The sequence below is a fragment of the Phaethon aethereus genome (genome assembly GCF_964289735.1).
Source record: "Phaethon aethereus genome assembly, chromosome: 16".
Classification (NCBI taxonomy): Eukaryota; Metazoa; Chordata; class Aves; order Phaethontiformes; family Phaethontidae; genus Phaethon; species Phaethon aethereus.
This window is the reverse complement of record NC_138592.1, coordinates 15,814,019-15,840,941: the sequence shown is the minus strand read 5'-3', so window position 1 is coordinate 15,840,941 and position 26,923 is coordinate 15,814,019. Positions and strand designations below refer to the sequence as shown.

At 48.7% G+C, this 26,923-nt stretch overlaps 1 protein-coding gene across 1 annotated transcript in view; it reads left to right on the top strand.

Moving 5' to 3' along the window:
- The window catches only part of LOC309410739 (uncharacterized protein), a gene marked incomplete at its 5' end in the record, with an annotated part of 44,050 nt that extends 18,027 nt beyond the window's left edge, over positions 1-26,023 (top strand). Inside the window, 23 exon segments of the mRNA XM_082007185.1 lie at positions 296-402; positions 1,692-1,919; positions 2,512-2,608; positions 3,097-3,195; positions 3,502-3,663; positions 3,991-4,169; positions 4,608-4,790; positions 5,736-5,880; positions 6,163-6,309; positions 6,516-6,746; positions 8,640-8,833; positions 11,129-11,256; positions 11,462-11,631; positions 12,489-12,632; positions 13,088-13,389; positions 14,649-14,808; positions 15,584-15,901; positions 16,333-16,458; positions 16,715-16,835; positions 18,579-18,733; positions 20,511-23,045; positions 23,819-23,974; positions 24,397-26,023. Coding sequence (XP_081863311.1) covers positions 296-402; positions 1,692-1,919; positions 2,512-2,608; positions 3,097-3,195; positions 3,502-3,663; positions 3,991-4,169; positions 4,608-4,790; positions 5,736-5,880; positions 6,163-6,309; positions 6,516-6,746; positions 8,640-8,833; positions 11,129-11,256; positions 11,462-11,631; positions 12,489-12,632; positions 13,088-13,389; positions 14,649-14,808; positions 15,584-15,901; positions 16,333-16,458; positions 16,715-16,835; positions 18,579-18,733; positions 20,511-23,045; positions 23,819-23,974; positions 24,397-24,618 — 6,309 coding nt within the window. The 3' untranslated portion in view covers positions 24,619-26,023.
- Positions 26,024-26,923: the final 900 nt, after the last annotated feature.

Below are 26,923 nucleotides of genomic sequence, written 5' to 3'. Positions count from 1 at the left end.
GTCTTCCTCCACCACGACCGCTGGACACCTCGGCAAGGCGAGAGGAGGAATCGTGATCAGTTTGCTTTGCTGCCGTCCACTCCTGCAGGAGGAGCGTGGACGTTCCCTTCTTGGCAGTCAGGTGGCAGGTCTGCTGAGGATGCTTCTGTGGTGGCTCCTGAGCCCTTGATGCCCCTGTTGCAGTGGTTGCTAAAGGAGACCTGGGGATGGTGGCTGTAGTCTCTCCTGTGTAGAGAGACTTGTGCAGTGGCAGCGAAGGCTGACTTGGCATTTCTTTTTGTCTTTGCACGTTCAGCTTTATGACAGCTACTTAAGGGGTGAACATAACCGTCTCCTCGGCCTGTGGTGCCAGGTGGTAACCTTCCGCCGTCATTTCCTGGCAATGAAGACTGCCACTGACCGGTGAGTAGAAGCTAAGGCTAGAGCTCTTGCAGAAGAGCTGTAGCTTCCCTTCACACCTGCTTTTTGAGCCTCGATGTTAACTTTAGTTGTGGCTAAAGCTCAGATTTCTCCTAAAGCATTAAGCGTGCTTTAGGCTATTTTCAGAAGCATTTTGTTCGATGCTGGTTTTCAGGTAACGCTGAGGGGCTCGGGCTATAGGCAATGCAGGGGCCTTATTCAGGTGACTTGACTATGGTGATGTTTGGGCATATTCACAGAGACACAGGCGTGTGTGGACACATTGGAAGAGACTCACCAGCGCTATGCATGCCGCACGTAGAGCAGTCCCTTCTATAGAATGATGAAAATCTGCCTTAAATCTCACTGAGTTTCTTTTCCCACTGCTCCCGATGGAGAGATCATTCATGGATATATTTTTTTTTTTTCTTCTCAATTCCAGCTTACATTTATTCTGGTCGCTTTGTATGTGCTTAGTCCTGTACCAGCATTGCTGAGAGAAAGAATATCTTCTCTACCCTGTTTCTGCATTTATCCAATTAATTTTGCTTAGTCCAATACCTCTTTTTGTGATTGTTTTCTTGTATTTGGGCTCTCTGAAGTTCCTTTCTCACAGTTGCCTTCTACACAAACAAATGTAGCGTAGCCGTAACAGTACCTTCTTCTGGTGTCAGCATGCAGTTTATTTCCAACTCTGGGTTATTGTCAGCCATTTACCTTCTTTGGCGATAAGCCATCCTTAGTGTGTGGAGTGTGCCTGACTTACTATTCAATTCTTGTGATATTTGTGCTTTTTTTGCTACAACATTTTAAGCTTATTCTTACAGCACCTTGCTGGAATGTTTATTATGTAGATATTGTTGTGAGCCTCTTAGCAGTCCAAGGGTTGATAATAATAGCCCGCTTAAGGCTGATCCCCTAGGTAGGTATAGAAGCTGGGGACCTTGGTAAAATGCCTTACATCTGTTGATGATAACTAGAGGATATTAATAAGAGAGAGCAGGAGCAACAGTTAATAAGAGTAATGAGAGGCTCATGAAGACTTCTGGCTGTGCCCTCCATTTCTTCCTCTCTCTGAGGAGAAAACAGGCTCATTTCTCAACCGTCCCTAGACTTGTTGCTCACCTGTCAAGATGTGTCCTGGTCCCAAAGTGTCAGATGAATGATTCGTCCGCAACGAAGATGTCATCTTTCCTGCCAGCTTTTACTGTTGCACAATTACGTGCTTCAGAGGTGAGTCGGCTGCTAAAGATGGTGGCGTGAACATGAGCTCTTTCTTTATTCTTCTTCAGAGATTTGTCTGAGCTGAAGGCAGAGCAAATGAGGGTTTCTGGATCTATACTTGTAAACTGCTCCCATCTAAAATCCGTCGTACAGCTCCGGCAGCCCATCACGCTGGGTAGAGCTGTCCTGAAGGATCGGGCAGAGCAGCAAGCGGGACAGGAGATAAACCAGGAGACTCAGGAAGTGATGAGCTTACAAGTCAAGGGGGACCTGGAGAAGAAGGAGCTTCAAGACAGGTGAAGGTGTTTTAAATGTGGCTGTTGCCAGCGTGATCTTTTGTGGCTGCTACTTGGATTCCTAGCTGGGCTGTGCTCACGTTTAAAACACAGCCATTCTGCACAGCCTTGTTTCTGTCCCTCGTCAAAGTACTGCCTTCCGCAGAAAGGACAGAAAAAACGGTCTGAGTGACAGCAGCTCTTCTGAGTAAGCCCGGACTGGAAAAGAGATTGCGTCTTTCAGTGCTTTTGCCGTTAAGTGGTTCTTGGTGAGCGGTTGAGACCAGTATAAAGAGAGCTCTGTCTCGCGTACAGTCCTTTTGCTAGCCAGGGCTGTGCTAAAGGGAGTTGGGAGGCATTTGCCCAGGGCCATCATAAGCAGTGTAGCACCTGTGTACTGACAAGTCCTTGCAAGGCTGAGTGCAGAAGGCCTCTTTGGGGCAAGAAGTGCTGTTTTGCAACATTGAGCATATGAACCTGTAGAGATGAATGCTGCCCTTGCTGTATTTTCTGGGTTGAACTTTCTCTGCTATGCTTCTGGGAGCTGCTGAGCTCTTTAACAGGCGATGGTGTGCAATGCTTCTGGAATGGCACGTGGACCTTCTGTTCTCAGGGTGGTGGAGCTCTCGGCCTTGCTTGTACAGTCTCAGAAACAGAATGAGGAGAAGGAGACGACCATGAGGACACTTCACGACACCGTGGAGATTCTAGTATGTTTTCCCTTTATCTGGGAGGTGGCGCAGCGTTTGCTCTCCAGGCTCAGCACAAAGAGGTGTAGCTTCCTCAAGAGAAAGAGTGGCAAAGGTGCTAACTGTCTGGGAACGTCAGGCACATGGCCCAATATTCCTCGTGCGTTGGGCCCATGTGGAGTCAGTCCAGGTGCAGGCAGTGGCAGCGGGGCTGGAGACAGTTCAGGTGTCTTCCTCAGGGGGGTTGCAGCAGTGCTATTGTGCCTGTGGCTTTCAGTCTCTAGGGATGAGAGTTCCTTGGAATGGACAGCTTGACAGCAGTCTGTAGAAACTAGCTGTTGGTCTTTCTCCTCTTAGTTTTTGCAAAGAAGAAATTGAATAGATGTGGGAGGGAATATACTGGAGTCACTAGGGCTGAGGCTTATCGGCATGGCAGTGCTACTGAGGATGGGAATGCTACAGAGAGGAGCAGCTCTCCCCTGCCCACCCTTGCCTTATTCTGTTCCCAGGAAGGAAGTCAATTAGAGAAAGAATATGAAGCTTCATTGACTAGAAGTGTCAAAGAAGAGAATCTTTCCCTCCAGAAGCTGATAAAAGATATAATGGAGGTGAGTACAGAGTTCAGAGAATCATAGAACCATGGAATAGTCTGGGTTGGAAGGGGCCTTTAAAGATCACCTAGTCCAACCCCCCGGCAGTGAGCAGGGGCATCTTTAATTGGATCAGGTTGCTCAGGAGTTGGGACCACAATCGCGGAGCACTTGTGGCCACAGGGACAAAACTGCTTTGTTGACTGAAGAAATGAGAGAATTGAGTTTTGAATGACTCTAGGGTGAAGTGGGGGGAAAAGGAGAAATAGATAAAGGAAGCCCAATAGAATGAGCAAAGAGTAACGGCTTGATGCGGGCTTTCAGGTGGTGTTAGATGACAGTGACAGTATGGTCAGCATTACCTGCCCTGAGAGTTCCCAGCATGCAGAGCCTAGCAACATCCTCTCTTGTCTGAGCCCCCTTGATGCAGAGCGTGCCTTTGTATTGGTTCAGGAAGCACTGGCAAGGAGGCGAGGAGCAACACAGGTGAGAATTTCTGCTTGTCTTCCCTGCTGGCTCAGCTGCTAATGCCATGCTTAGCTTGACAGCTTTCCATTTACTTTGCCAGTTGAGCCAGTTCCTTTCTAGCCTGCCCACTCTTGCTATTGAGTATTGCTACCTTGAGTATTACCTTGGCAGTCTCGCCAGCTCTGTGTTCTACTTCTTTTCTCTCCTTGATCTCCACCCCCTCATGACAGCTTTTGCCTTCAGGTGAGCTGTCTCTCTGCTTGCTGCTTCCACTCCAGCTACCTGGAGCCATCTTCCCTGCTCCTTATGGCTTTTTTGTGCTCTTTCCCTGCCCATTCCTTGCAGGCCGTAAGAGAAGAGCTTTCTGCCAGGCAGGACTCTCTCAATTTCCTGCAGCAGCAGCACAGACAGCAGGAAGAGAAGTGCAGGAAGCTGCAGCAAAGACTTGAGCAACTGGAGGAGGAATGCAAGGCGTCCAGCAGCCACCGGCAGCACCTCCAGGCTCTGGTAGAAGCCCTCCAAAGGTGAGTGTTTCCTCCTCCTCCTGCGCTCTAGAGGCAATCTGCTTCCAGTGCTGGGAGTCCGGAGGATTTATGAGCAAAGAACTCGCCTGCCCTGCCACGCTTGGCACTTTGTCATCCTCCTGTCACTGCTTTTCATGCTCTACTGTGCATCGTAAGGCTGTCTTGGAGATTCCGAGCGTTGTTGGACTACAAGAGGCCTCCCTCTCGACATGCTGCTTCTCTGAATTGTGTTCTTTGGGTGCCCTTCCTAGCCACTGCTGCTCACTGAATGAAGGCAAAAGCCTGCCTTCCTTTCTCCTTCCCTCCTCGGTTACCTGGCAAGGGGGAGAGCAAGTTCTTCCTTACCGTGCTCCCCACAACTCCATCCTGGCGTGATGAAAATGGGACCTGTGACTCTTCAGGCCTCTGTGTTCTTCTAAGTGAGCCTTGTCTCTGCAGTGACTGTGCAAACCTTGAGCAAACCAGGGAAGAGCTACAGCAACAGCTTGAAGTAACGGAGCAAGAAGCCTCGCGTCTGCGTCAAAGTAACTCTGAACTGCAGTTGAAGGGAGATTCAGCCCAGAGGGAAAAGGTGGAGCAGCAACAGGCGATGGAGAGAGCACGTTGTGACCAGGAGCTCCTGTGAGCGTTAAAGCTTTCTCTGGGCAGGGGTGGGCATTGCTGGACTTGAGGAGGCCCACCGTAAAAGAATGAATTTTGCGTGCTCCTCGTTTGTAGCACAGAAGGGTGATGGGACTGCGTGGGCAGGTCTGGCTACCTACTGACACACAGCATAGCTGCCTCCTTGTACTTTCTTTATGACCCTTTAAAAAAAGTCATTCCAAACCTGGCCAGAGTAGTTGCTGACAGGCATAAGCTGAAACAAGAGAGGCTCAGACTGGATTCAAGGAGAACAAAAAATTTGAACCATGAAGGCGATCATGCAGCAGAACAGGTTGCTCAGGGAGGCCATCCAGATGCCATCCCTTGAAATTTGGGAGACCCGAGTGGAGAGAGCCTCGAGCAACCTGGGCTGATCCCATAGCTGACCCCAGGTGCTTTGAGTTGAAGATTGGGCTAGAGGCCTCCTGGGGTCCCTGCCAGCCTGAACCATCCTGTGATCCTATGATTATTGGACTGGAAATTCATACACATCTCCTCCCCAAACAGATTGCAGGCTCTTCCTTCATCTCACTGCTGAAGGCAAGAGCAATTATGGGAATATGAATCTGGACTTAGAAAGTCTGTCTTGCCCAAAGACGAACTTTGGAAAGTCTCGTATCCAATGTGTGGAAAAGGAGAGAGAGAACTAACAGGCAGGAAGCGGTTGAGAGTACCTGAACCTTTTGGAAACGTTCTGTGATTTCTGGAAGCTTGTTTTACTTTCTCAGTGACAAGTGTTTCACCTACATCAATGACAAAGAGTGAGGCAGCTCTAGTCAGGGAATTCCAGTATTTGTTAGGTGCAAATAGGAAGCTGTTGGAAGTCATTCAAACTGCCATATCTGGGACACAGGATGTGCTCTTGGTTTTGGAAATGAGCATATTTTTACATTAACCACTTGTTTGCCTTTCCCCTTCTCCTAGACTGAAGGACTTAGCTGCACTTGAAGGCAAACATTCATTATTACAGAGTGAGCTGGCAGTTGCGAGAGAGGCACTGGAGGAATCGCACCTTCAGAGAGATCTGCTGAAGCAAGAGAAACACGAGCTTACGGTGGCACTGGAGAAGGTATGGTCACCATCTTGCTAGGCAGCACTTGTGGGAGAGGGAGTTGTGATAACAAGACCACCGCAGATGCTGCTTCTGGCAGTAGAGAACAGGGACAACGTTGTTCTCCATCTTGGAAAACGGTGATCAGAGCACCCAGGCTCTTTGGGGTAGTTAGTCCCCACGTGCTTATTGGGAGCGCTGAACTGGGAGTATGTCAGAAACGCACGGGGGTGTGGGCTTGCTGCTTGAAGTCGGGGATTTTCCTGCTTTTATTGTCATGTTGTTCTTTTGTCTCTTCAGGCTGAGCAGTTGGTAGCAGAGTTGACCGGGGCTCACAGTGAGCTGAGTGCTGAAAATGCTGATCTGCATGTTGCAACAGCAACCATGAGCAGCATCAATGAAGCTCTCGCACTGGATAAAGTGCAGCTGAACAAACTTGTGCTGCAGGTGAGCAGCGCTGCCAAAGAGCTTGTGAGGTGTTTGTCTCCAGCTGCTGCTGCTTCTGAGACTTCTTGCCTTCCGACCGTACGGCTGACTGAATATGGACATGTTGTTCCTCTTCCTGTGCATGCCAAAGCTTCTTCATAGTAAACTCTGTATTTTATTTATACATAAAACTGTATTTTGTTTCCTCTCTGCTTCTGTGATTGTAGCTGGAGCAAGAGAATGAAGTTCTGTCAGGTAGAGTGGCCGACATGGCGAGAGCAAAGATGTCTGACCAGGAGAAGCTGAGCCTGTGTAAAAGAGCAAATGACGAGCTCTGCGCAGAGAAAGCCCACCTGGAGCAGCTGCTGCAGGAAGCAGAGGAGCAACAGGAGAGGCTGCAGGCAGAGCTGAGGTGGCTGGCAGAGGAGAAGGAAGAAACCCAAGAGAAACTCAGTCAGGTGAGACCAAAAACCTGGTGCTTCTGGGTGGGCATTGGGCTGCTTGGCTCAGTGAAGCTGCATCCGTTGGATTCTGCAGTGGTTTTGTCCAGGAGACACATGGCAGTGCTGGAGGTCATGCTTTTACTGTCATGTTTGCTTCTTCTTGGAAACGTCTTGATGGCTTGCAGAGCTTTTGGTAAGCTGCAAAGAGACGATTGCATTGTCCATGAATCTGAGTGGGGCTACTACTCTCACATGTGGCCAAAGCAGCAAACTGTGTAGCTCTGAGTCCTTTTTCTGAGGTGAAAAGCAGGGCTGCATGTTCCTATTTATGTTTTTCATTGAGAAGTCTGCAACTTTCAAAACTCCATTTGTCTGAGCCTAGAGAGCGGGACAAAGCTGCAAGTCAGTGCCTGCTGTCATGTATTGCTAAGAGCGGCAGTGACATCCTGAAATTGTTGAAATGGTATTGTAAGACATACATGCAACTTTGTGGCTGGAAAGCTGCCTAGGGGAAAAGGACCTGGGGGTGCTGGTCGGCAGCCAGCTGCGTATCGTCTGGCAGCGTGCCCAGGTGGCCAAGAAGGCCAACAGCATCCTGGCTTGTGTCAGAAACAGGTCCTGCCCAGCAGGACTAGGGCAGGCAGTGATCGTGCCCCTGTGCTTGGCAGTGGTGAGGCCCCACCTCAACTACTGTGTTCAGTTTTATGCCCCTTGCTCCAAGAAAGACACTGAGGTGCTGGAGCGTGTCCAGAGAAGGGCAACGAAGCTGGTGAGGGGTCTGGAGCACAAGTCTGATGAGGAGCAGCTGAGGGAACTGGGGATGTTTAGCCTGGAGAAGAGGAGGCTGAGGGGAGACCTTATCACTCTCTACAAGTACCTGAACAGGGGTTGTAGCGAGGTGGGTGTCAGTCTTGGCCATTATTAGGTGTGCGGTGGGACTCGATGATCTTAAAGGTCTTTCCCAACCGAAATGATTCTGTGATTCTATGGATTGTTAGAGTCTCTTTAGGCGTTGAGGAAGAAGAGGAGAAAGAGGTGATCACACAAGACTCTTCAGTCAGGACTAACTGATTTTGGTAGCCTGGAAGAAGAGCTTGGGAGAATCATGTCCCTGGAGGAGACTAGGGAGTTTGTCATCACGGAAATGTCAGTGTCACAATGTATGATCTTGGGTATTATGGGATAGCTTTGAGAGAATTGTTTGTTTCTGACGGTCTGTTCTCTGTTAGATAGCCTTAGTTTTGGAGTATGTGGTATGTTTGGCAAATACCCAGCAGCGGTGTTAGACTGAAGAAAAAAGCCCAAAAATTGTGGTTAATCTTCAAGCTGGAATACCAGCAAGGTATATTAGACAACTTGTTTGTGTAAGACAAGTAAACAGTGTTCTTGACGTGAGCTACTGTGCCAACAGAGTCTACCATCTCTTTGGCCACATCAGCCAGACTTTAGACACCAAAGTAGGTGACACTTTGAGTATTTTCTTTTTCTAGAAGGTGAAACCATGTGTATTTTCACTTTCTCCCATGAGCAAAGATGCTTTTGCTCAAACCTTCCTGAAAATTTCCAGCACTACAATAGATCCTGGTAGAATGTCAGTTTGCAAGGTGGCAGTTCTGGAAAATGCAGAATTTGTGCATGAAAACACGTAGTGTGGGATACGTACGTTTGTCGTGAAGGAGCTGTGTGGTCCCCGGCACGCCAGCAGGGCCTTACGCATCTCTTCCAAGTTAACGGTGCCAGTGCCTTTTGGCAGCCCAGGGTATGAGCGCGGTATACAGCAGATGCTGTTAAGCTTTCAGCCCACGGTACAGGAGCTCTTTCTGCGGTAGCTGGTTCACCAGTGGCACTGGCTGGCTCTGCACAGAACTCCAGAGAAAGGGCTCTAACTGTATTTTGTCCCGCTTTCAGGTTTACCATCAGCAAGAGTTGGCAAGCAGTGGTCTGGAGCAGTTGCGCCAGGAGTCCTGTCGCCAAGGGCACGCGCTGGCCGAGGCATCCAAAGAGAAGGAATTGCTGGTGCATGAGAAGGCCGCCCTAGAGGTGCGACTGGCAGCCATGGAGCGGGACAACCAAGGCCTTTCAGAGCAGTTGGCGGAAACCAGGTAAAGGCAGGGAGGAGAGCCTAGGCAGGACGTTATTTAATGTCTGTAATTATAAAGGTAATCATTACACGAGGATTTATTGCATCTTGCGTGCTTTTCAGATGTTTTCACCTTCCATGCACAGAAAATGGAAGACTCTCGAGCCAAAAGAAAAAAGCGTCTACCATGATTTGAGTTATTTTCTGACAGCTAAAGCTCCCCTGAGCCTTGGGCTCATGTTTCTGCCCCCTTGCACTTCACACAGGTGTGAAGTCCAAAGCAAGCCAACTTGGCTCTGCGTTGAGTAGCAATTAAACCATGCAGACATTTACTGAAACCTGAAGTTTCTCTCTAGTTTTGGTTTCTTGTTCTGTGCCTTTGAACATAGATCTTCCCTTAATAAGTAGCTTGGCATGGGATCTTCAGAATTCAAGGCTGTTGCGTACGGACATTGTGAGGAGGACACTGCCATTTAGGGTGAAGCTAGAGGCTGAAAATCTTGAGGGCCTTCTGTTTCTAAGCTAACTCCTGTCAAGTATGGTGCAGGACCTAGAGCTGGTTACAGCAGCAGCAGAGAAACCTCTTTTGAATTCTCACCAGTCTTTGGGGATTGTTGCCCATCACTGATGCCTGGGTCCTGGGCTCCTTACCACCTGCTGTTCAGAGACAGACGTTGCGGAGAAGTTATGCAGGGAAGGAACAAGCTTCTGTGCTTCTGCTGTATCGGGTTTCTGAGATCACATGTGACAAGTTCTGCTTTTCCCTTCCACAAAGAAAAAGAGAAAAAGACTTGAGATGTTTGTCCTCCTCTTAGGTGTTTTTTAGAAGACTCCTGAACTTGCAGATCTGTACATTTGGTATTTGAGATTGATTGTCGTACTTCTTGACTTCTACACTTTACCACTCCAGAGTATGTTGTTAGCAAGGCTGATAAACGCCATTTTGACTCAGTGTGTTTCTTGAGAGCTGCTGCTTCTTTGGAGCTCCAGCTTCTCTTATTTGATCCAACTGAATTATGTTTGGTCAATTATTGGGCTGTTATTAAATTATTAAATGTTCAGCTCCTTTTTTTTTTTTTTTCCGCCAAAGAGATAAATGCTATTTTTAAAAAGAGATCAGTTAGTTATGAAGAACCTTTGGCAATAGATAATGAAAAATCAGCAACTGTTCTTGCCAGATGCTGTTCTCAAGAGCCTTTTGTTGTCACAGTTTTGGAGTCCCATCTTTTCTGTTTTAGAGCCTGAGTTCTATTTATCCATGAAATGGGGCACATTTACTCTGGACTGCCCGAGATCGGCGTAATCAGAAATCTGTGCTTGTTCTCCTTCTTGGAGATCGATCCTCCGTTGTCCATCAAAGCAGTGAAATCCTCCCGTTGAGGGTTTTACTGTTGTACCACTCGGGTGCCCCGTTGCCCTGAAGGACGTTACCCTGATGGCATCCCTGTACTAGTGAGGCGGTGCTGTGTATTGGAGGACGCTGGCACGCAGGGCGCTGTGTGAGGTCAGGGAGGTAACTGCAGCTCCTGGTTCCAGAATCCTGTGTATCTATGCACCAGCTGGTTGAAGTCTCTGGAGTAACAGTTTGCCTCTGCAGTACTACAGCTTCCTGTCTAAGGAGTGACAAGTCATTTGGGCTACTGCCTACTTAGTTAGCAACGTGGAAATAAAGGTAGCAAGTTTTTCTCTTGACCTTCCCAGCGTTTAAACGGAAGGATACCTGTCTCTCCTTTCAGATCGTTCTTGTTCAGATAAAATCTAGTTCTGATTTCTTACAAATGCTGCTACCAGCATGAGATTTTACTATATCACCTGACGTATTTCTTTGGCCCCTTTTAAATATAGGGAGTCTGGAAAACTACCTACCTATACCTATGCTATGAACAGCACTAAAAAGTCACGAGTCAGACAGGGTAATACTCTTCTGTTTTCTGTGCTGCTGCAGAGCAACCTGGAAGTGCTGATGAGATTAAGGGCTGCGAGCAGAGGCTGGGCTTTTGCTTGCCGGCACAGACGTTGTGGGCACAGCTACCCGCGTGTCCTAGATCGGACAACAGCAATTTAAGATTTGTCTACTGAGATCAAACTCGGCTGGGCTTTTTTGCGTTACGCTAGGTCGTAAGGAAAGCCCGGGCATTCCCTCGGAGGGGCCTGCATTGCTCTTGCAACGGTAGAAATGTGATGTCTGTATACACGTTTCCATGCAAGCCATTTTCCATCCTCAGGTGTAGGGACCTTGAACGACTTCCTACTGGCATAAGTCTGCGTGGATGTCAGGAGCAAGAAGCTCCTTTCTCTCCGTATTCACAACTTGCAGGTCTGTGAAGGAGACCCTGGTATCCAGCCTGTTTGAGGCTCAGCAGCACTTATTTCAGCTGGAGATCAGCAGGAGTCAGCTTGAAATCCAACTTCACGCAGTCAAGCAAGCCAAGGAGGTGATACAAGGTGAGAGCCTCATGTGCCTTGTTTCTGGTGGTGCCCTGCCCTAGGGAAGGTGGTATAAAAATGGCTCTGTGTCCGCAGTGCTTCTGAGGAGTGAAGGAGCTGGAGGCAGATCCCTCCTAGACCGAAATTCAAATGGCGTAAGGTCAGTAAAGTCAGAAGCGCTGCTTGTGTAGACTCTGAATCTTGCTGTTTGCCGTGTTTGCAGGGGAAGTGCAGTGCCTTCGATATGAGCTGGAAGCAGAGCGATCTCTCATGAAGCAGGAACGGGAAAACATGGCGCAGCAGCTCTTGCGGACAGAACAGCAGTGTGACAGTACCCTCCAGCTTCGGGAGGCTGATCATGAAGCGGAAATAAACAAGCTCCTGCAAGACCTGGTAGGAAACAATATGCTTCTGAATTCTTGACGCAAGCCTTGTGGGCTGGCTTCAGGAGAAGAACAGCCTGAGCATGTGAAAGGGCAGCAATCATCTGTCACAGGCCACACGTTGCTAGGCCAGGCAGCAGAGCCAATGGCTCGCACTTGAAGGCCCGTGAAGACCCACGGGGCTATGGTGGGAGAGTATATGCAGCCACAGGTTCTGTGTGGGCGTAAGACGAGTTCAACAGAAGATTGGGTGGTCTCCACCCAAAGCGTGGCAGCTTACGGAACAGGCCCCTGGTTCCTGGTACTTCAGTTCGTGGCCTGTGTTGTGACTAGGGCATCAGGGTACTGGTCTCTTTCTCACCCTGCAGTCCACCTGCACCTTGTCATTGATGAAAAGGCAGGTGAGCTTTGAAAATAGAGACTCTGAGAATAGAGAGAAATCATGAGAAGAGAGGTGCTAGGAAACAGGCAGCCATCAAAGAGGGGAAGGAGACATCCCCTTTTCTTTGTGGTTGGACTCAATGGTCTTAAAGGTGTTTTCCAACCTAAATGATTCTATGGTTCTTCTCTGTGCTGAGCCTCCCTTTAAGTTCCTTGATGGGACATGATTTATGGATGGCAGAGAGCCACTGCTGTGCACTGTTGAGGTGGGGGTTTGTGGGAGGGATGAAGCTTTGCTTTTTTTTTGCGGAGCTTGTCTGGGAGTTCATCTTGAAGCCTTTTCCTCCACTCCTCAGGCAAGCAGAAGCAGAGCGGGGCAGAAAAGCAGAAAGAAGTGGCTGAGTGAATGTGATTCTGAGACAGGAAGAGGAGAGAGGTGACCCTGATGGCACGTCCCAGTAACTTGCTCTCCATTTGTGTTTACAGAACATCACAGAAAAGCTGCAAGCAGAGCTGGACAAAACTCGGAGAGAGATCAAGGCAGTGGAGAAGAGGCACAATGAGGAAATCCAAACCACCAAAGAGGAAATTAACACTGTTCTGCAGGAGAGGGATGCTCTACGAAACCAGGTGACTGGAACAGCAATAGATGACTCCAGTCATCAAACAGGTGGTCTCTCCCCTTCTTGCCTTTCCATTGCAGAGCAGCAGGCTGATGGGGTAGTTCCTCCGACTGCCACCTTACTGTGGTCTCCATCTCAGCTGGTCTGAAGGAGACTTACTGGTCAGCTGAATTGCAGCTGCTGCCCTGGACAGATGGGTTAGTCCCTCTGCCTGTTTGCCAGCGATCATCAGAATGGATTTCTGCTGGCCAGTTACTGCTAGCCATGTTTCGTGAGGTGGTTTTTCAGATGAACGTGGTGACCCACGTGGATTTTTCAACAAGTCGGCTGTATCCACTGTGAATCTAGTACTGTCGTGACAGGGTGAAATTTAAAGTTGTTCTGTCCCTTTCCTCACAGTGTGTGATATGTCTGGCAGTGACAAGCTGTAGTCTTTGACTGCTTTGTTCTGTTTTGCTTGAGGTGGAAGAGTTGACGTCTCAGTTAGCAGCCTCCAAAGAGTCCCAGCAAGTGATTGGCCGCAAAGCTCAGCAAGATCTGAGTGAGGCACAGGAACTGTCAAGGCAGAAGGTGCTGGAGGTTGTGCACCTCCAGAAGATCCTGGAGGAGAAGAGGAGTCAATGGGAGGAGGCAGAACATCAGAATGAGGAGCTGCAAGCGTGTCTGCAGTCCTTGCAGGAGGAAAGGAGTCGATGGGAAGAAGCGGAGCACTGCAACAGAGAATTTCAGGCTTTGCTGAAGGTCCTTGAGAGTGAAAAAGCCAGGTAAACAAAAGCCAGTGAGACTCTCCCTTCTGTTTGATGGCTTGATGCCATTTCCAGATCTTTGCATATACAAGCGGCTCTGGCAGCATTTCCTAAAAAGCAGACTTCTGAACTACCCATGCAGAGATGTTTCATTCTCTTGATGCTGTGTTTCATTTTCTTCTAATCCTTCAGTTACTGTTTTTCTGAAGACGGTGGCTTTTGGAGTAGTCCTTTCCTTCAAAGGCGGTGTTCTTTTGTTAGGTCGGCACATTAATACTGATAAACGAGACTTTCAGGGGGTTCAAACCTGAAATGCACCGAAGGAGGCAGGTGGAGCTGCAGTACAGTGAGCTGGATTGATCCATCAGCTCCTCCTCGGGTCCAGTAAACTTGAAGCATTTGGGATCTGTATCGGTCTTCCAGCCCGATACCTCTGGTTGGGAGAAGCCATCTTAAAACCATGGTTTTGAACTAAGCCAGATTCCCCTCTGAGACACCCAAGAAAGAAGAATGTTTCTGATTGCCATCTGTTTCCTCGCTCCTCAGAAAATCCCCACAGGTGTCTGGAGAGGCTCGAGCAGGGTCCCTGCCAGCCTCAGCAGCTGCAGATAGGACTGACTGTCCAAGGAGTGCACGAAAGAAGAGAAAGGGTAGGCAGGCTACTTCCCCTGGTAAAGTCCTGCCAGTCTTCAGCACATGTCTTCCCTGAAGAAGAGAAATAAAAGGCAGTGCAGTCTTGCTTCCCCTGCGAGGGATCCTGCGTCTTCTAGACGGATCTGAGCATTTCCTCCAAGCCTCCATTACCACGGCTGGTGTCAGCCGTCATTTCTCTAGCTGAAAGTGATATGGGTGCTGGCAAAACTCCCCAAAGATCACCTTGCTGTCAGTTGCTGCTCTTCCTATCAGGACATACAAGCTAGGGGGAGAAAATGTCTCTGCATTATTGACAAAACGTCTCCCTTGGCATCTCATTAGTCAGAAGAAAAACTTTCCTCTTCCCTGATGTCTTCATTTCAGGACTTGGTTGTGTTTCTATTCACATTCCCATCTCCAGAAAGATCGGGTATGTAGGCAGTAATTCCCCTTTCTTCTGTGGAAGCAAGCGTAGTGGGCACATGCTTGGGTGTGGCTGCCAACCTGGCTTAGGACTGAAGCAGCAGCCCGGATGTTTAGACAAACCTCAGCAGACAAAGCACTTTTCCCCTTGGTGGTGGAAGTCCTAAGAGTTTATTAAACGTTATGCCACGTAGTAATGAGTTGCATGCTTTGTCTGGCAGGCTGACCTTGTCTCTGGAAGAGAAGGAACTGAGCCTCAGAACCCTGGAAGAAAACAACCTTGCCCAGCAAAACGAGGTGTCTCAGCTTCTTTCTGCTGTTCACCAGGCCCAGAAGCTGCATTCAGACCACAGAAGGGAAATACAAGAGCTCAACAACCAGGTGAGCTAGGCACTAGCATCTTCTTCTCCAGGGACATAGAATCCCACCTTCAGGTTGTAGGCCCCAGCTTGTTTCCCCTCCCAACAACGTACACACCTGCTGTACTCTGCCCAGGGACTTTGCACATGGAGGTCAAGGCTGGATCTGCAATGTTCTGCCTGTGCTTTCCCCTATTCTCTCATGGTTCACGGCATTAAATCTCTGAGGAGAAACGGAAGGCTCCTTTGGAGCTTCTCAGTACCTCTGTTACAAACGTCGTCCCCAGATGGCGTTTCTGCCTTCGACGGGCACTGAGCAGTCTGGTGAAACAGAAGTGGTTATGGCAGTCTGTGGAAGTCACTTCCATCTCAGCCGGTTCCTCGGGCATTTTGGAGATGCCCCATGAAGGATGCTGATTGTCTCCCTTTCACTTCTACTCCTGAGCATCCCTGGCAGCCCCTCTCTCCATGTGGGGATGCTTGATCTGCCACCTCACCTGCCAGCCACCCGCTCTCACACTCACCCCGCCCACAGAGCTTCGTTTCTGAGGTTGGAAAGCACGAAAGCCTGACAGTTTGATCGTTCCTTTGGGGATGGGGAAACCGCCTTCGGGCCCCTCAGCCTCCGGATACCTGTTTCTAGCTTATTTTGCTCAGTTTGAATCCTTGGCTTTGTGCCTTCTGTTTCCAGTGGTTGATTTGCTTGAGGTGATTTCTCCTTCATTGCTTCCTCTAGTTCCCGCTCCGCTGCCTCAGGAGCAGCGGTGTCCCTGAGGCTCTGTGCGTCTGTGTTCTAGATACAGTCACTGCAGGCGGTAGTGCTGGAGAAGGAGGCTGACCTGGCAGCTCAAGAGAAGCAGCTGCTGCAGGATCTGGAGGAGTCCCGAGCCGGCGAACGTTGCCTGAGGGAGACTCTGCGCACGCTGGAGGCTGAGACGTCTGAACTGCGCTTGAGGCTTCGTAGCACAGAGAACAGAGCAGAGGCATTGGCCGCGGAGCGTCAGCAGGCTGACAGCGCCCGCTGTGAAGCGCGATCCCAGCTGGAGCAACTGCACTTGGTTCTCCACCACACGATCTGTGACAGCAGAGACTTGGTCGCTTGGAGCTCAGGCAAGTGTGGCAGACTGGCTGAGCAAGTCCATAGAGCACGTACAGGAGAGCAGATGGAGGGAGGGGTGGTTCGCTGTAATCCCGATGTGGTAGCCTCATCCTTTCCACTTCGGCTGCCTCAAGCCTCGGGAAGTCTTGAAAGCCTGTCATCGCTGCAGAGAGGCAAGTCCATGTTTGTACATGGAGAAATGACCAGCATGAAAACGAAAGAGGGCCCAAGTCATGCCAAGTCAGAGGGCACGTGCCTTCTTCCTTGGGGCAGCGCTGTCTTTAGCGGTCATCCAAATAACGCTAGCCTGTGACACACGTCTTGCTGTAATGTGAGCTCTCGGACGACGTCAAAGGCACCGCCACCTTCTCCTGTGTAGAAAGGTGGCCTTGTTGGTTGGAGGCCCTTCAGTTAAAGCTTGAAACAGAATGGCTTCTTTCTTCAGAACAGGGACATGTGTGGGGCCAAACTGTTTCTCAGGCCAGGGACCCCCCTGCAGAGCTGACAGTGGACAGAGTGGCAGCAGCCCTACAAGACCTGCGTCAGCACCTGAAGCAGACTCAGCAAGATCTGGTAACGTATGTCTGGTGCAGCCAGAGATCCTGTCCCTCGGCGGGACAGAACCGACGAGCAGAGTGCCCAAGCCAGAATGGGGGTAAATTCTTGTAGGGCAGGTTGGCTTGCTGCCGTGGGGAGCAAGGAGAATGATGATAACAGCTACCATTACTGTCCAACACCCCCTCCTGCCTTGGCTACTTCTGCCTTAGCGTTTGCACCTCTTTGTCTCCTGCCAGCAGTGAGGTGATGCTTCTCTTCTCTCCTCTTCCAGAATGATGCGAGGAAGAAGATAGAGGACTTGGAGCTGGAGCTGAGCAAGAGGCAAGCTGAGAGGGACCATTTCAGCGCCCACAATCAAGAGCTGCAGAAACAGTTGGCTCAAAGCCAGGAAGGTACAGCTTCTCCTTTCCAACCCACTGACCCCGTCCTGTCTCACCAGCGGGGTTCTCTGATACCAGGCGGAGGGAAAGTGCAGTGCCCAGAGATGGGAAAGGGAGTAAAACAACAAGCAAGAGACTTCTCGGTAGAACTACTAGTGGAAGCTTTTGAGAGAGAAGGATCCAGTGGCTGGCAGTGCATCTCGCTGTGCTACCGGTGACACATGTGCAGAGGTGGTGCCTTCGGGTCACGGGTCACTGCTAGGTAGGGGTAGCTTGATGCCTCACAGCATCCGTCTCCATATGCTCTGTAACAGCACCAACCTGCAAAAAGGCTTGTCTTTAGTGACTTCCTTTTCCTCTTACGTGGCAGATTCACCGAGCGTTAGTTCAGTGTTAAGTTCCTGTGTTATTGCATCCTTTCTTCTGCTGCTTTTCCTCGTTCCCCGGTGCCTCGTGCTTCTGCATCCTTCTTACCTGTTTTCTTGCTGATACTGATTTGGTGTCTGAGCTTAGAGCCATAGCAAACACAGGTTCTGACTTCCCTAGCCACTTCTTACTTATGCCTTTGCTAACGTGTTCACGTTGGGTTTATCTATAAACTGTTTTTCACATGTAGCTAGTCACCTCTTCCTCTAATCTGCAGGCCATCCCAGAGCCTCCAGGGCTATTGGCCTCTCTACATCATAGCTGGACAGGCATCCCTGCTCCTTCCTCTGTCATTGTTTTCCCACTCTCCCCATCAGAAAAGCTTTTTCATCTCATCGCCTTGTTTTCCGTGTCTCAGACTGCAGGAACAGGGAAGGGTGGGCATTGCTCATTGCCTCTGCCACAGGCTGTCGCCTGCTCATGTCCTGCCTTTACGTGCTCAGCATTTCTTCATGTTCCCGCTCTGAGATGGCACTGCTGGTCATTTTTCAGACTCTTTACAGGAGAGATTGTCTCAGACCTTAGATCATCCCTTTTTCTGGAACAGCCGTAGTTTTACCACATGTGTTACATATGATAAGAGCTTCTGTACTTTAAATTCTGCCATTGGATGGATCCTGCTTGGCCCACGCCTCAGTTCTTTTCCTCTTTAGTTCCTGTCTATCAGTTTGGTCTATTGGCTTAGTTTTAGCTCCTGTCTATCTGTAGTCCTCCTTGCTTCAGGTCTCGGTCCTGGTGTGATGCTCAGTTGTTCTGGCCTTGCTGTTGTCCTGGTATCACTGGGATACTTCCTTTCTTCTTTTTTCTGCCCATGCACAACGTACTGCCCAGCGTCCTTTTGGACAAGTAGCAAAGTGCATCTTCAAGCACAACACTGACATCTGTTCTTTTCTCTAACGTCTCTTAAGTCTTCCTGGTCAATTAGCTGTGTTATAGTCAGTCTTTGCTTTTGCTGCTGCTTCCTTTTCCTTTCGCGCACTAGATCTGGCTCTCACCTGCTGTCTGTGTCCTTGCTTCGTGGACGTTGGTTCAACCTGCTTCTGACACTGTGGGTGATGTGCTGCCATGCCCTTAGCCCCGGCCTTTCAACAAGCAGAAGAGCAAACACATTTTCATATTCTTCTGAACCTTGCCACATTCCATTCTTCTTTTTTTTCTCTGCCTGGAAGTTTCCTGTACTCATGTCTACTTTGAAAGCCCGTGTGGGCTTAGTCCTGGAAAACACAGACAGGCAGAGAAAAAATGATGTTTTCTCGATAGGGTGCAAATCAGGGTTTGGTTTTGCTTCGCTTTTCACCTTCTCCTTCTCCTTCCCCTTTGCTGCTGCAGAGACACAGATGGCAGAACGCAAGAAGAACTCTCTACAAGCTGCCTTGCAGGAAGAGGCCACTGCTCTAAAGGAGGAGGCTGTGACTCTGCATCAAGAGGTGGCATCTTTGGCAAGGAAACTGGAGAGCACCGAGAAGCAAAGGAAGGATGTCCTGGTGAGGCTGGCAGATGCCGTGAAGCGCCATTCCTTACACTTTTTTTTTGCCTTCTGTTACTAATTCTGAGGAGCAACTTTTTCCGTTGGAGAGCTGATTTTGGGTGGTGGTGTACAGGTTCAGTCCAGATGTGAGAAGATGCAGAGTAGTTTCCCTCATTTTCCCCTTCCTTCCACTCCTCCTTCCTTGTTTCCCAGGCTTTTGCTTTCCTGCCAGGCCGTGTAGCTGCATTAGCAGGGTCATCGCCTTGGGTAAGAGAAGACAGTCCAGAAAGGAGAGATTGCTAGGATGACCAATGTCACAGACTATGTGGAGAGACCACAGACCACTACAAGAGCAGAAGAATACTGCTTAGACCAGTGGTGTTTTTTCTGGTTTAACATTTCCAGTTGCGTTCTTGTGAATAAGTAGGAAAAGATGCCATAGTCATAGAAAACTCAGTTATGATTTGGGGTGTTTATTTTCCTCAGTTCTGAAGATTTCTACGCTTGAAGCTTAAGTCAAAGTAATTTCCAAACTTGTTGCTTACCTTGCTTACTTACTTACCTTGCATGGTTTGGCAATTATTGGTGTCCAAATCCATATGTAGATTTCTCAATGTCTGGATCAGGAAAACAGGGGGAGAAGACAAAGCTGGATAATAACAGAAAGTTGTTCAACATTGCCCGTCTGAGCACAGACAGCGGGGAGAAAACAGAGGCATTTGGGAAATGAAAGTGCTGATCCAGCTAAATATGCATGTCTGCAAGGGGAAAACTAGTCCTGATTTCAGCCACAGAAACGCAGAGTGATAGACTGTAATCTGACCATTAATCTTTCAAGAGAGGACAGTGGGATTCTAGAGGATGGTACCATGAAAATTCTGCACAGTAGAAGTCCAAAACCAAAAAAAAAGGTGAATGAGGTATTCTCTCTTCCCATCCTAATAGAGAGAACTTCATCATGCCACTGCCTAAATGATGCTTAGTCTGGACTTCAAATCCTGGCTGCAGTTCTGGCAGCTCCTGCCCAGAAGAACACACTAGAGCCAGAAGAGCTTCCGAGAGGGGCAAAAAGAAAGATGGGGCTGGCTGAAGAAGCTGGGCAAGACGCAACCTAAAGAGTGGTGCAGGAAAGGGCTCCACCGTCCTGAGAGGCAGGGAGAGAGGGGGCAGCGGTCGTTCACTCTCTTCTCCGGGAGATGAACAAGAGCCACCTGATGAAGGTAGTGAGAGCCTCTGCTGCAGGCAGAGGACAGGAGGTGGTGTACTTACAGCAGAGCAGGCCTGTTGAACGCCTTGGCAAAGGGTGCTGCAAATACAGCAGGTCTGCATGGCCTCAGGAGGAGGCTGCGAAAGTTCTCACAAGCTGGAACAGTGCTGGGCTTGGGGAGGTATCATGTCAGTCTACCCCACCCTGAGGCTTTCTTCCCAGTGTATGCGCTTATAGGCAGGAGAGTAGCTCAGACATTTGAGCCAGTGCAGCTGTTCTTACATGACCAATATTTTCCCACTTCTCCATTTCACAATGACTCCAAAAATCAGCTGTGGACAGAGTTTGGTAAACACAGTGCACTTCCCAAATCTTCGTTGAGAGACAGCAGAACATTTACATCGAGCAGGGAAACCAACTGAATAGCTGCTAATTTCTAGTAAAAGCTCAAACTTCAGTGCTTGACTGCCACTGGAGCTGGAGTTCAACTCTTGTAGGAAAAACAAACGTCTAGATATATTTTAGACCTATATATATTTTTCTGTATATATATATGAAAATAGATATTTTCCTCCCTGTTTTGCAGCATGAACGGGAGAGGCTTCAAGCAGTTGGAGAAAAACTGGTATGGAAGATAAAACTTCCTCAGGAATCAGTCACAGGCTCTGAAACCCAAGCAAATACAGCAAGAGATGATATGAATCACTCCCGGGAACATGAACTCCAAACTACATTGTCTATGTTAAAAATTGAAAATGAGGACCTGAGAATGCGGTGGGAGAAAATCCAGATGCTACAGAAAGACGCAGCAGAGGTGAAAGCTTTGCAGGATACTCTCACTCACATGACTGCCCTCCTGTCAGAGAGGGAGGGAGAATTGAAGTTATACCAGGAACAGATGAGAATGCTGGAAAAGCAGAAAGCAATGCATAAAACTGCTCTTGATCAGGTTATTAAGGACATAGCAGAGGAAAAAGAGAAGACAGAATCCCAGCAAGAACACATACAGGAGCTGGAGAAGCAGCATGAAAAACAAAGGACTGCTGTCAGCAAGATGAGCCAAGAGCTGGAGGAGAGAGACCGGAAGATCAGATCCCAGCAAGAAAAGATACAGGAGCTGGAGAAGCAGCTGGAATTGCAGAGGGCTGCTGTCAGCAAGATGAGCAAAGAGCTGGAGGGGAGAGACCAGGAGATCAGATCCCAGGAGGGGAAAATAATGATTCTAGAGCAACGCGGTACATCACAAGTGAGAAATCTGCTTGCGGATCTTGATCATATGAAAGGAAACTTGAAGGAGAAAAACTTAGAGCTTATGTCTCTGACTCAGCAGATGCAGGAACTGGAAAAGGAGAGAGAACAGGTAAAATCTCTGCACGCAAGCCTTGAACACCTGAAGGCACTTCTGAAGGACAGAGAGAGTGAGTGTGATTCTCAAAGGGATCAGTTAAGTCTCTTGCAGCGGTACAAGGAACAGCAAGAGGGACACCTGCAAGAGCTTCGTGGTAAAGTAGAGAAGATGACACTTTCTTTATCTGAAAAAGAGCGAGAGCTTGAGTCACAACAAAAGCAAATCCAGGAAGCTGAAGAAGTCATGGGAATGCAGTTAAGGACTGTCCGTGACCAACTGGAGCAGACCTCAGCAACCTTAAAAGAAAAGGACAGACTCCTAGACATGCACAAGCAGCAAACAAGGAGCTATGAGGAAAAAACAGAAGAACAGATTAATATCTTACACAGAGACTTAGAATACACTAAGGCAATACTGAAAGACAAGGATTTAATGATTGAGTCTCAGAGGGAAGTGATTGAGGCCTTCCAAAAACAAGAACAAGACTCTGAACAGCAGAAGGAAATTCTGCAGCATCTTCAAGTGGCACTACAGGAGCAAGGACAAGAAATCTTATGCCTTAGAAAGCAATGTGAGGCACGCAAGGAAAAGGAGGAAGAGCATGCAGCTGAGCAAAACACATCTCAAACACATCTTCAAGCACCAAAACTGACTCTGAAAGACAGCGAAAAAAAGATAGAGGTTCTGGAGGAGACTATCTCTAGGCTTCAACAGCAAAAGGAGGAGGCAGTGCTGCAGACTAAAGCCATCCTGCACAAACTAGAACGTGCTGAATCGTTTCTAGAAGCTAGAGATCAAGAGATAGTGTCTTTGCAAGAGCATGTCCGGGCCCTTCAGGAGCAGAAGGAGTTGGAAGGCAAGCAGGCCAAGAGTCTAGAGCAGGATCTAGACAAAATGAGCCAAATAGTGAAGAAGAACCATTTGGAGTTCCTCAGGCAGACAGAGCAAATGAACATGTTGCAGCTTCATGAAGAAAGCGTGAAAGAAGCACTAGCATCCTGCCAGAAGCAAGTGAATCTGCTTGAGGAAGTGGTGAGGAAGAGAGATGAAGACAATGCAACTCTTCTGCAAAAACTGGAGCTCCAAGAAGAAGACCTGGAGGCCTTGCAGAATCTCCAGCTTAGGCGAACCAAGAAGAACGAAGAGCTTAGACAGCACGGAGAGCAAGAGAAGCTCCTGGAAGAAGGCTTGCCTGAGAGGGAAGGAGAGACCAAGGCTCAAGGTGAGCTACAAGAGTTAGAAGAGGAAATAAGAGGTCTTCGGGAAGACCTCCAGCACGTTCAGCAGACTCTGACAAAGAAGGATGAAGAGATCAAGCGCCAGAGAGACAGAGTCAGGTATTTAGAGAAGACTCTGACAGGGAGAGAACGAGAGCTTAGGAGGCAGAGTGAACTCGTGAAAAAACTGGCATCAGCTTTGCGATGGAACGGTGAAGGGGAGACCCTACAGAAACAAATCCAGAAACTCCAGAAATGGGAGGAAGAGGAAGCCGAGAAGAGGAAAGTTCTCCAGGAGAGAGACCATCTCCTGAAAAGGCAGAAGGAGCTAAGCCGACAACTGGAAGATGAGAGGAGAGCAAAGGGGGAAGAATTGGAGCGTGTGGTTGCTATTTTGAAGCAGACTGAAAGCGGAGAAATCGAATGGAAAGAGAAGGCACAAGCACTGACTCTTGCCCTCACCAAGAGTGAAATGGCCAATGGGACTCTGAGGCAAGAAGTAGCCATCCTGCAGAGTATGGTTTCGGAGAGGGACAAGGACCGGTTTCATCTTCAGGTAGGCACTGTGATTGATCATCAGTCACCTAAAATGTCTAGAAGGGATTCTAAAGATGTTTCCCATAAAAACATGGGAATATATGTTTCCCATAAAGATATGACCTGCTTGGCCAAAGAAACCAGGATTGCAGCCAGCAGGCTTGCCTGTCTGTGTAGCTGCGGCCAGAGACCGTTCACATGCTCGAATGTGTTCTGTTGAGTCCAGAAGTACTCAAAGAACTACAGAGCTTGCTGTGAAAACTCAGTCAAGTCCAAAGGTTGGGGGTGGGTAATTCCCATCTCCTGTCTAGGCAAGTTTAGCCGGCGTGTCATGGTTAGGATTGGGCATGGAAAGGAAAGGGCACAGCGGACCAAACTAATGCGCTAAACTTGGTAGAATTTTATAGCGATGTCTGAACAGCAGCTACACTGCCGGTGCTTAGAGGATGCTTTCAGAGGTGCAGATTTCTGAGGTGCAGCTTTTCCACTGTATTAAATAGAATGGAATTCGTAGCGTTGCCTGATCAGGGTAAAAGCTTCACTGCACACTCAGGATGTCCGTGTGCCACAGTCCAAAAAGCACGAAGGCAAATTTGTGCGCATTTCTCCAAGTTGATGTGGAGGAGGGCCCCTAGGAAGAACGTGTGTTGTTTTGGCCTGTGGACCAGGAGGAGAAGAAGGGACTTGGCACTGTCCATTCCCGAGTCCGCTCACTCTCCCTGGCGTGTTGATCCTGGCCCTCCTAACCTTTATGTGGCACCAGCTCCCATAATCTCCTCTCTGGACACCCAGCAGGCTGTTGCAGAAGGGGAGCAGCTACCGTGGCTCTCGGAGAAGGGACTCCTGTTGCAGCGGCTGGAATGTCTGCAGCGAGCAGTTGCGAGGCTGGCACATGAGAAGACAGAGCTGCAGCAGTTCAATGCTGAGCTCAGGAGGACTCTTGAGCAGGTAAAATAGGCTTTCGCCGCCTCTGCAAAGCCTCGCGGTCCTCTGGAGCACAACACATTTCCACAGGCAGCGCTTTGGAGTCCTCTGCTTGTTTCCTTCCCTCTCCCACTTCCCCCTGTGGACACACACTTTTGTACTTTCCCTCTCTTCTGGCACCCCATTGCCCTCACAAATGCACATTCACTCCGGTACCACCCTTCTCGCCCACACACCCATTTGACTCTCGTGTGTGTCAGGAACTGTTTCCTCTTGCTCTTTCTCTTTGCACAGTCTACATCGAGCGCCTTCTGCCCGTAACGTTCTCTGATGCAATGAACAGTCTCTGAGCAGACATCTCCTTGCCATGGCGTGATGTCCAGAGGTCCTTTTGCTCCTTGTTCGGTGGCAGGTTTCTGTGACCCTTTCTCCTCTGCAACGTGCAGGTGGAACGTGAACGGAGGAGACTGAAGAGAGTTTATGGTGGTCGGTCGCTGCCAGATGCCCGTGGATTTTCTCTCTCGGAGTCTGACCAGCACAAGATGCCTGCTTCTAGGGAGGTGAGGACAGAATCTGACTTGGTGGGAGGAGGCTGTGGCCACAAGGAGGAACAATGGCAACTCCCAGTGGCAGCAGCCCCCCAGTACAGACCTAATAACGGAAGTTGAATATATTCAACCGTGCCCCGACCAAACTGGAGACTAAAAAGAAACGCTTGCATTTTCTTCACAGGAGGAGTCTCCTGCTCGCTGCAGTCGATTATCTGAGCTACAGAACCAGGTGAGGAGTAGGAGAGCTCTCGCCAAAAACCACTGTGGCTGTCCTGATGGGCACAGCTTTGCATTGTGCTTCAGGCCGAGTTTTGTCTGGCTGTCAGGAAGGGGCCACCCCAGTCACTGTCAGTTAGACACATCTGTTGGCCCTGGCCAAACAACATCATTCACCTAGGTCTAGTCTCTGACTCGCCTCAAGGTCAGGCAGGGTTGGAGGAAAGTCAGAAAACTGGAACTTGCCTGAAAATAGAGAATATTCCATGGATGTTCCCCTTGAGTCTTACTCATCTTGTTGACTGCTTCCATTTTCCCTTGACTCCGTTAACAGTGGAGCTTGCATCGTATCAGATCTGCAGGGACCTGAGGGAGTGCCAGCACTTGTAGCCTTCAGGCAATTGTTGGTCTCATACTGCTGTGCCGTGCTAATCGTGTCTTGTGGTTTAGCCCCAGCCAGCAATTAAGCAGCACGCAGTTGATCGCTCACCCCCCGCCCAGGTGGGATGGGAGAGAGACTCGGGGAAAAAAACCTCATGGGTTGAGACAAACACAGTTTAACAGGACAGCAAAAGAAAAGGAAACAACAAGGATAACAATAATAACATTAGTGATAAAGGAATATACAAGAACTGGTGATGCGCGGTGCAGCAATTGCTCACTACCCGGTGATCCATAGCCCATCCCTGAGCAGCAATTCCCACCCCCCCACCCCGACAACTCCAGTTTATACGCTGGGCATGACGTTATCTGGTGGGGAATATCCCTTTGGCCAGGTTGGGTCAGCTGTCCTGGCTGTGCCCCCTCCCAGCTCCTTGTGCACCTCCCTGCTGGCAGAGCCCGGGGAGCTGAAAAGTTCTTGACTGAGTAGAAACACTACAACTACTTAGCAACAACCAAAAACGTCAGTGCGTTATCAACATTATTCTCATACCAAATCCAAAGCACAGCACTATACCAGCTGTCAGGAAGAAAAACGAAAGAAAAATCCCAGCCAAAACCAGGACATCGTGATCCCAGTATCGGACCGAGTCAGAGACCTAAGCTCTTTTTATCGGTGTAAGAATGTACATTCCAGCTACTGAACCCTACTGCATCCTCTGACAGTGGTGCTGGCAGCAGCAGCAGCAGTCGCCAGACTGCGCTTCCGTGTACTTTTATGGGTCTGGTGCACCCCGGTCTCCCTGAGGCGGTGAATCTTCACAGGCGCTCAGGGCAAAATGCATATTTATGTCAGTCAAGTATGCATGTCCTTACTCATGAACCAGCCAAAAGGGAAAGCACAGGAGAAGTCGTATCTTTTCTAGATACAACAGGGGTTAAACTTTATCAGTTCTCAAGTCTTCCAGGTAGGTATGCTAGAAATGTGAATAGGGCTGGCTGGCTGGCTAAAAATTGAATTAATGCAGCAGAGCCTGACCTTGCTCTTCAGTTATCTAAAGACAGATAAACACCCTCCCTCCGTTTCCAAATCATGTTTCCTTCTGAGCCTGGTCTTAAGAGAAAGCAAAAGGAATGCAAAACTGTATTTAATGAGTGTGCAGAACAACTTTCATCGAGGTTGGGTACGTGTGTATAAATACAGAACAACATCAAAAGAACATGAAACCAAAGGTTACATACGAGCATTGAAAAACATCCACACCAATAGTAAGTGAAGTGAAATAATCCCCCTGGGATTTAACATTCATGCAAGCAGAAACAAAACAAACTAAAAAGGACAAAATAACTTTTTTCTTACAAGCGGGCAAGCTTTTTATTTAAGAAAACAATTTTAGTTTTTCAGCATTTCCAGTGTTTCTTGTTCCTTCAGACACGTGAATATTGCATAAAGACAGGGAGGAGAACTTGTGTTAAAACAAGCAAAATGCCCAACACTTACTTTGCAGAGAAAAAAGATGATCATCATCAGGAGACGGTCAGAGGTCCTCAGGGCATAAAGATTACCATGGTATAAGGATATTAAGAAATAATTCTGGGGTCACATAAGGTTTGGGTAACGCACTTTTTTCTGAGAAAGTCGGAGATGTTAGGGGCTTGATTTTTTATGAAAAACGCTCAGGACATTTAGAATGCCAAACAGAAGTGAAATGTGGTTTGAATCTGTTTCAGCAGCTGTTACCCAATGATGAGATGACAGTGCACTTACATCTCTTAAGAGCATGAGATTCATAGGCTACCTGTTTCAAAACACTGATTCGTGTTA